This window comes from Aspergillus steynii (assembly GCF_002849105.1).
Source record: "Aspergillus steynii IBT 23096 chromosome Unknown P170scaffold_5, whole genome shotgun sequence".
NCBI lineage: Eukaryota > Fungi > Ascomycota > Eurotiomycetes > Eurotiales > Aspergillaceae > Aspergillus > Aspergillus steynii.
The window spans coordinates 1,244,535-1,255,177 of record NW_020194402.1 but is presented as its reverse complement, the minus strand read 5'-3'; the positions used below and the strand labels follow the sequence as shown (position 1 = coordinate 1,255,177).

The 10,643-nt window shown below is 22.8% G+C and overlaps 1 protein-coding gene across 1 annotated transcript; it reads left to right on the top strand.

The window, feature by feature from the left end:
- Window positions 1–7,198: 7,198 nt before the first annotated feature.
- On the top strand, window positions 7,199–7,363 carry P170DRAFT_359165 (uncharacterized protein; the record flags this gene model as incomplete). The annotated part of the gene is made up of 1 exon (XM_024844336.1): window positions 7,199–7,363. A coding segment is annotated over one exon (165 nt), but the record flags the coding sequence as incomplete, so codon positions are not given.
- Window positions 7,364–10,643: the final 3,280 nt, after the last annotated feature.

Below are 10,643 nucleotides of genomic sequence, written 5' to 3'. Positions count from 1 at the left end.
AAACATCTCTATTAATAACATATTATCCAATAACCAAGAATATGTCTTTCTCTGCGGCTTCAGTTCTGCATGCTTGCTTAGTAGGGCTAATCCTGGCCACATATATTACTCAGATATCCCGTTCCCTACAAGGAATTTCAGATACTATAAGATCAAGTTACTCCGTATAAAATAAATTATAAACTATTATATAAAAAGTATAAAAAACTATAATTCTAAACTAAGGGTCAGCTAATAATATACTTAATAATCTTATATTTTTTTTAAATAATAATAAAGTTCTAAAAAAACATAAACAAATTATTATATTAAATAATAAAAAGAAGAAAAAAAAATGTAAGGGGCAGCCACGAAGGTTCTGTTCCGGGCACTTGGTTCCCTTAAATAGATATACCAAGGAGTTCAGGACGCCTGCAATATACCTACAGACTGCCTACTACGCGCTAAGAGATATAAGAAATTAAAAAATAAATATAAAATAAATAGAATTAATTACTTAATCTCCTAGAGATTAAGCAGGTAATCTCTTTTAATAAAGGGTTTTACAGGAATTAATTCTTAAATACCTTAGTAACCTTACAGACCTCTGGTAGTCTAGTTATTTTATATTTTATACTAAAATAGGCACTAATAATAAATACATCTTTTTTAACAAAGTAACTATCCTCGGATACTTAATATAATATCTTATGCTACTATTTTAGTATTCTTATATAAAATAAAATTACTTTATTTTATTTTAAAAATTATTTTATATTTAAAATTATTTTTATAGCTTATCTATAACTATTATAATTTTAATATTTAATAAAGGATTAATTTACTATATAAAAATTAAAGTAATTAAATATTTTATAAATATCTAAGGCTACCTGATATTTTTTTATAAATATAAATAATGTAAGTAAATTTAATAAAATTAAATTTTTTTTTAAATTCTTATATTTATTATTTATATAAAAAAAATTAATTATAAGATTCTGTGCTACCCTAATAACAGATTTTATATTAATTTATATAAAGATTAGTTTTTTAGCTAATTTTTTTATTTTTTTTATTATTTAATATTATTATAGCCTTAATAAGGCAGAAGTATATTTATTTTATTTTTTTTTTAAAAAAAGATTTTTTTATTATTTTTATAAGTTTCTTTTTTTTTAAAATCTTAGCGGGAGTCCTATGGTATATAAATTAAATTAATATAAGACTAATTTTAAATATATATAAGCTTTTAAAAAACTAAAAAATATTATTAAGCTAACTAGCTATTATTTTTATAAAAAAAATAAAATTATTATTATTAAGTAGCTAATTTATAGAAATATTACTAAAATTAATAAAGTAACTTTTTTTCTAATTAAAGAGATTTTTTACTTATATAAGATCTTTTATAGTATATTAGAGATATTTACTGTGCTATTAAGGCTATTATTATTTAAGTTATTATTAAAGATTTTATTATTAATAAGGATCTGTTAGCCCATACTTTAAAGCTATTTTCAGATAATAAATTATTTTTTAAACTAAAAAGATTACTAGCTTTAATATACCATTATTTTATATAAAGGAATAAATAAAATACTAATTCTTTTATAAATTATAATTTTTATTAATATACCTAATTTTTTAGGGGAAGAGATATTTAAGTAAAAAAATAGATTTTATATATTTTTAATCTTATACTATAATAAAAATAACTAGGATATAAAGGTTTTAAAAAATATAAAATTTTCTTTTCAAATTTTATATTATTTTTATTCTATTTCTCTAAAGGTAGTTATCCTGTTATTTTTTTAATAAGGATTTAAGATATTTTAATATATTTTCTTTATTATTAAAAAATAATATTTTTAGCTTTATATAAGATGTCTGTCCAAAGGAGTATTATTAAGATCCTAGATAAAAAATCTCCTTAAATTAGTTATTATTTATTTTTTTAATTTTTTCTAGCCTCTCTTAAAAGTTAGGAATATTTTATATTATTATTTTATTTTATTCTGGAGTCTCTTAAAACCACACCTATTTTAGCCTAGTATTTTTAATATATAAAGGTGCTAGGGTTAAAATTACAGATAGTATATATTTAATTATATATTATTAAAGTATATAAGTACTATATAATTATAAAGTATTCTTACAAGCCTGTTCCTGTTTTTTTATAGGAAGAGATAAGTAAAATATAGGTTACCTATAGAAGTAAAGGCTTGTTAAAAATATATAAATAGTTTATTATAATTATAGAGTTTTTTAAGCATTATTATTAGAATATTAAAAATAAGATATTTTAAATATATTAGTTTTTAAATTATAATATATTTTATCTTATATAGCTATAGCAGGAAATAGTAGGTTTATTTTATTTTAATCTAATATAAAACAAGATAATGTCTATAATTAAAAATAATAAAATATTAGATAAAACCTAATAAAAATAAAAAGTTTTTTTTTTATATTAAATAAAAATAGGCTTTCAGGCTATTCCTTTTTATATCTTATTACTGATTTATAGTCTTTAATATATTATTAAAACTTTTAATTTTATAAGATAAAAAAATATATTATTATCCCGCAGGCGGACTACTAAAGATCTGCTTTTTATTAAAAAAATAAAAAATTTTATAAAAAAAATATTATTTTTATTTTTAAAAAGGGTAATAAAATTCTAAATTTTTATATATATCTAAAGTTTTTAAAATATTTACTAAATTATGTATAGGTTCTTATATATTTTTATAGTTAGGGAACCCAGACTATTTAATAAGATATTAAGTTTTTTTTTACTAGTTTTAATATGTAATAATTTTCTTCATTTCCTATTTTTTTTTAATTATTAATTTTAATAGATTCTTAGATTATAGATATTCCGCTGCCGGTCTATTAGATCTATAATTTTAAAAAAAATATAAAAAATTAAATAAATATGTTTTTATAATTTAAGCAGATATAATTAATAAACTTATTTTTTAATAGATTTTATAACTTTAAATAATCTAATATATTTATTATTTAATTTTTTAGATAGTCTTTATATTAATAAGTTTTTTTTATTAAGTAGAATCTTATTATTAACCTAGAATATCACTAGTTTATAATAATAATTATAGTATTTTTTTTGTAAGGATCCATATGGGATCCTCCCAAGGATGCTTAGTCAGAACGGGTGCTTAGTCATAGCCTAGTAAACATATGATAAAAACATGTTCTCGCCGGGGTTCCCCTGAATCCCAGCAACAACACCTTAAGCAGAATATACTATATATTTAATATCCCTAGCTAATTACTTTCACGCTGTCTTATCCTTAAGGCACTAAAGTATTTAATTTTATAACTTTATTATTTATACCTAATTAAGACGGCCTGTTAGTAAAATAACTAATAAAAAAGAAGAAACTCGCGGATAGAGTATTTAACCATTTATTAAGCTAATTTATAAAAAAAAGTTTTTACAGACTTAGGAAACCCCAGAACTAGCAGAACCTTATAAGACTATTAAAAAAAATTATTTAATAATAAACTAGAACTTTCGCGGGTAAAAAAACTACTAACCCTAGATATAAAAATTATTTATAAATAAATTATATTATTAAAGAAACTTCAGGAACTCCAGTATACTTTAATATTATTTTTTAGAAAATATACTTAGGCAGAGAGTTTAGAAAAAACTATTTTTTTTATAAAAAAAAGATCTGGTCTAAAAATCAAGTCTCCTAGTAAAAAAGAGTAATACTTAACACGTGATTATACTATCTACTAAATATTTATTACTAGACAAGAATTAACTATAAAGATAAATAGCTAGGATAATAAAAATAAGATAAAAATAATAATTATATACCTAGATTATATACTGAGCGATCTTTAGAGGAGTAATTTTTTAAATAGTTATTACTCGCGAGAATAAAGGGGTTTTTATAAATTTTTAGAGGACTAACTAAGTAATCTAAAAATTATAAATAAGATATCTAGTCTAAGATACTATATTTTAAGTCTCATAAGAATAAGAATAATTATACTTACTTCTAAAAATAAAAAAAGGCTAAGTTTAAGCTCGGGAATAAAACAAGAAAAATAAACTACTTATAATTTTATTTATTTTATAAAATATTTAATTAAGATTTTAAACAAAAGATTTATAAATAATCTAAATTCCCAAAATCAGAGCAAAAGTTAATCTTACTAATCTTATATTTATACTTTTTCATAAAAAGCTACCAACCGGAACCTAAAAAAAACCAGTAATTAAGTTTATAAGGCCCGAACCTAGGCTAAAATTATTTAGGACAAAGATCTTCGGGATTCGCGAGAAATAATCAGGCACAGAAAAACTTGCTTAAAACCTCGCGGGAAAAGTCACCTGATAAAAAAATAAATCCCGCGAAAAAGTAAGATAACCTATTATAGGTTAAATACTTTAACTATAACAAGCTGGGCTATAAAATATTTAATTATTAATTAAAAAAATTAATATAACTCCGAGGCCTCCTAGTAGGAAATATTAACTTATTATAAATAAGCAAGAAAAAGGGACCAGAGAAACTACTTCTTATAAAATTTTTATTAATAAAATTATAGAAATAGCTGGTACCCTAGGATTTTATAAAATAAAATAAAATAATACCTAAGTAGAAAAAAGGGGACTTATTAAAGATATTAATTAATATTAAAGCAGAGGCAAATCTAGTATTTTTTAATCTTATAAAAAAAATAAAATAAAAAAAATTATTTACCCAACTTAAGGCAGCTAGAATAAATAATTATAAAATTTTTTTATAAAAGATTATATAATTCTATTTAGAGCTAAAAAATTTATAAGATTATTATAAAATCTAAGTAAAACTTGTAATAATATTTTTTAATATATCAGAGATAACTTTAGGAATATTATAAATAACTTAAAAAAAATCTACTACCTACTTCTATAAATACTATCTAGAGTTTTCTCGCGAAAATCAGATCTGTATTACTTTAGTATCCGCGGAAAAATAGATAAAAAAATTTAAAAAAAATAAATCTAATTAACTAATTATAATCTATATTTAGCAAATTAATACAGCAGAACCAGAGAGATATAATATTCTAAAATAATTAAAAGATTTTATAAAAGTCTTTTTAGAAGATCTCGCGGAGGGCCTACCTCCGCACTATAAAAATATTAATTTAGAGATTTATCTTATAAAAGATTTTAAATTATAAACTAGTTTAATCTATAAAATATCCCCCGCAGAGAGTAAGATATTATAAAAATATTTTTAGAAAAATTTAAAACAGGAATAAATTCAGACTTTAAAATTATTTATCAGGGCGCTAATATTATTTATAATAAAAAAAAATAAAAATTTACGGGTATATATAGATTTTTAGGATATAAATAAAATATTCGCGAAAAATACTTATTTATTATTAAAAATTAATAAATATATTAATACACTGGCCGGAGTATTATAATTTATATAACTTAATTTTTATAATATTTATTATAAGATTTACATAATTATAAGCTATAAATAGAAAATAGCTTTCCGAATAAAATTTAGACTATTTAAGTATTTAATAATATTATTTAATTTAATAAATACACCTGCAATATTTCAGGGATTTATTAATAACCTATTTCGGGATTATCTTAATAATTTTATAATAATTTATTTAAATAATATTATAATTTACTTACAAAATCTAAAAAACTATAAAAAATAAATCCGCGAAATTTTCTAAATTTTACAAGAAGCAGGCCTGTATATAAAGCTTAATAAATATAAGTTTATAATAATAAAAATAAACTTCTTAAAATTTATTATTAACCGGGATAAGGTCTAAATAAAAATTTTATAAGTCTAAATAATTATAGATTAGCTGACACCAAAAAGTATTTATAATATTTAATAATTTATTAAATTCGCGAACTAGTATCAGAGATTTATCTAGTAATTTTTAGGTTTAGTTATAACTTTAACTAAAATAATTAAGAGACTCCTAGAGGGGAAGGAGAGAAAATCTAGCCTAGATTTTTTAATTATAAATATAAAAGAAAGCTTTAGAAATCTAAAGAAAATTTTTATAAATATAATAATTATATATTACTTTTATAAGGATTTGCCCTTATAAATAAAAATAAATATATTCATTTATATAATTAATATAATTTTTTTATAGCTAAGTAAGGACAGTTAATAAAAATTAATTATTTTTTTTTCTTATAAAATAATTCCTGTAGAGCAGAATTACAGGATTTATATTTAAAAATTACTTGTAATAATAAAAAGCTTTAAAAAATAGAGACACTACCTGGAGAGAGCGAAGTATCCTATTAAAATCTTTATAAACTATAACATACTATATTATTTTGCCACGAAAGAACTATTATAAAAGCAGGTATAATAGATATAAAAGCTCGTGAGTTTTTTTTTTATTCTAAAATATTATCCGGGAAAAAAGAATCTAATAAATATATTCTTACAAAGACCTGATTATAAAAAATCTGCCTAGTAAAAAAATATATAGGAGCTTAGTACTAAAACTTCCTAATAGCTTATAAATCTTCTAGGTCTAGGGATAGAGCAGACAGTTATAAGAAAAATCCTTATAAAAAAAACTATTATAGCTAACTAGGCTGAGGCACGAGTACAGGCTATAAAAGCTATTTATAAGAAAAGATTTTATTAAAAAAATCCTTTAAAAGAATTATTAGAGAAAATTCCCTAGTTATTTTAGGTAAATATTTTTACGCAAAGGATCTACTAAAGACTTATAAAGTCTAAAAAGTTTATCTATTATAAAAGTAAAAAAAAATAAACTAATAAAATAAAAATCTTGTAAAAATTAGTTATACCAGGAGAATAAGCTTTATATTCCGGATAATTTAAAGTTAAGGCTAGTTATTCTAGTAAAATTTTATAATAATTTATTTACTAGGTATTTTATTTCGCGAAAAATTAATAAATTAGTCTCGCGGAGGTTTTACTGGCTGTAAATAGTAATATTTATTAAAAAATATTATATAGCTTATAAAGAATATTAAAGAGACCGGAAGATTTATAAAAAATAATATAAACTATTAAAATTATTACTAGTCCCCGGGAAGGTCTAAAAATAAATAATAATAGATTTTATTACAGACCTTCCCGCGAGCCTATTTATAATAAGTAATTCGCGAGTCTTTTTTAATTATATATTAGTAGTTATAAAGTAATTTACTAAAATAACATACTTTATTCCCGCGAAGAAGATAATTCGCGGGAAAGAATTAATACAAGTATTAACTTATAAGATCTTTAGACTTTATAGTATGCCCGCGAAAATAATTATTAATTATAAATTAGTATTTATAAAGGGCTTCTGGTCTAAATTTATATACTATTTATAAATTAAACAGAGATTAAATACCGCGTATTATCCTTAAATAGATAACCAGATAGAGCAGTTAAACAGTATATTAAAGTAATACTTATAAGTGTATATTAACTTTAATTAAAATAATTAGGTTGATTACTTTCCCCTCGTAGAATTTATATATAATAATATTTAACAAAGCTTAACCCAGGTGTTATTCTTTTATATATTAATTAGGAAATATTCTAAAATAATTATTTTAAACTCGCGAGAAAGTCCAGAGGTAAGAAAATTAATATAAAAATAAGTCTCGCGAATCAAGAGAGTTCGCGAGGTAACTAGAAAATTATTAAAATATACTTGTAAGTACCAGGCCCAGTATTATAACTAAAAGAAGTAAATAAAAATATTTACTAAAGATTAATTAGTTTAATTATCCTTAAAAAATTAGTAGAGCCTATAGCTAAATAAGAAGCTTAATTAACTGAGTATAAGGCTATTATATATAATAAAAAAAATTAAAAAGTAAATCTACTAATTAGAACTTCCCATAAGGATCAGGATATATAATATATTTTATATATTTTTACTATATAAATATTAGAAAATACCAGGAGTAAGATCCACAGAGTAATTTTTTATAATTTATTAGGATAAAAAACCCCAGGAGTATTATATAAAAGGGCTTTAAACAAAAAAAACCCAAAATAAAATAAAGGAATTCTTAGTTTAATAAAAGAGATATCCTCACGAGGAGGATATAATCTAGAAATCTATAATAAATTTATATTATTTAGACTTATATAAGCAGTTTATAAATAAAGAAAAACTATTCTTATATTAAAAAATAAAAAAAACCCTTCTCTAAAAGAAAAATAACAGAAATCCTAATAATACAGGTTTATTTTATTAGTATTAAAGCTTTAACTGTCTTGTGTGTCTAGGAAGCAGAATATTACTAGAGATATAATAATATATTATAATAAAATAATTATTATCTGATAACACCTATCTACTCGTGAATAAGCAGGTAACACCGCGGTATAGATAGTTATTATATTTTTATTTAATCCTGCCAGAAATATAAGGACCCTAAAATATAATATCCCAGAAGAGACTATATTATCTATAATTATACTTAACAGGGGGCTACGCCCCAGCACAAGTTATAAAATAACTCTCGCGGTATTAGGTATATAAGGTAAGCCAGATAAATAAAGCTTTTTCCTAGTACAAGAGAAGTTTCCGTACCAGCTATTAAATCTACTACTATTTACAAATAATCAGGTTTTCCAGGCCTAACCAGGGAGGAAGACTAAAAATAAAAATAAATACTTATAAAAGATATAATCTTTATATAAGTAGTTTAACTATACAGGCTATATTTTATATAATATAGTCTACTAGCAGTATCAGGGCTTTATCCCAAGTCTTCTTGCTAACTGGGCCTTAGAGAGATGCGGGTCTAATTATATAAAATTAATAAGAAAGTTAAATTATAAGTGGTCTGACTAGATTAGTTAGCTAAACTAGTTAATTTAGATTAAGAGTAATTTAACAGGGCGGCAGGCAGTAAATAATTATTAAGTGTCAATTGGGGTCACCTGATATCACCTGATTCATCAGAATCACCTGATTTAGCCCCACAACCGAAATTATTCAAAATTCACTACAACTTTACTTTCACTTTATTGAACTCTCACTTCCACCACCAAATTGTATGGGAAAAGTGAGGTGAAACTGAGCTTAATATAAGCAGAAAATAAAAAAAAAAAATTTCTAAAGAATTTCCTATTTTAGACTAGCTTATCTTCCTCTTTAAGAAATCACCGGTCGCTAGAATCCTATAGAAGTCAGAAAACATAAGTCGATAAATTTCCTATTTAGGAAATTAAAAGTTTATTTCAACCACTGCAGTCAATGGCTTTGTTCAGATAATCAATACAAAGGGTCCAGAATGTCTCGCCTATTCATTTTATAAGCCATAAAGTGAATATTGCTACCCTAGTTATTCTGATATTATTTAAATAATTTCATTATGATTTATGTGTTAAATCTTGATTGTTCTAATTATTCTGAATATAAAATCTTGATTATTTGATCATCTAAATTAATCTAATGATGATCTATGAGGTTGATTTTAAAGGCCTAGATTAATAATATGACTTACAGGTAAAGGCCTAAAAGGATCTGATGATTTCATGTTTGTAATGTTTGCTTAGGGCCAGATTGAATTAGCCCTGATTTAATTATTTATAAATATGCAGTCAATGACCTGTATTAATTTATTCTTTTTATCAAATTAATTTACCCACTTAATTCATTTAATTGAATTTCATTCATTTATTCAATCAATTTCACCTATCTACATGCATAGCGAATGGTAGGACCTCTGGTCTATCTATTTCAGATCTAGGTGGTCCAAGTGAACTATTTACTTCATCTGACTGATCGATTTCCTTTATTCTATCTAGCCATTTGAAATTTCTATTCAACCCACGTGACCTACCTACCCCATCTGACAGTTATGAGCCCGGTCTAGCCCTTTATTCCTACTATTTATGCATACACGTGAATTAATCATTTACCTGTTTGATTAAATTCACATACATTTAATCAAATTCACACCTACACCTGAATTAATCATTTATTTGTTTGATTAAATTCAACCCACACGTGAATTAATCATTTGATTACTCACTACTGCAGTGAACTATTTACTATTTATATTAATTTAATTTATTTAACCTATATACTCACTTCAAGTGTTTTATTTCACCTATCTGAAGTGTTTGATTGATTTAAATTATTTTATTAATTTATTAATTAAATTTATACACACGCGAATTAATTAATTACTTGTTTATTTACTATTGCAGTGAATTATTTACCTGTCTGATTCAATTAACTCCTATCCACCTAGTTCATTTTCACTTTACCTTTAATTTATTGAACTCTCACTTCTACTACCAATTTATATAAGGAAAGTGAGGTAAAAATCAGGTAAAAATAAGGTGAAACTCAGGTCAATACTAACTTGAATTATCCTGATTATTTAAGCTTATCACTATAGATACGAAGCTTAATTTTCAATTAAACTAGTCACATAACTAGATACACTGGTTCAACACAATCAAAACGATTACTAAAAGCAAATATATTTAGGAATTTATTAATCCTAGTCACATAACTATGCCTGATCAACCTGTACGGCCTAGTTACCCAGAATTATGTGACCTCGATGGAAATACTAGATTAATTATTAATCTAACCTAAAACAATCGAGCGCTTTATCGAGACCTTTTATATGATTA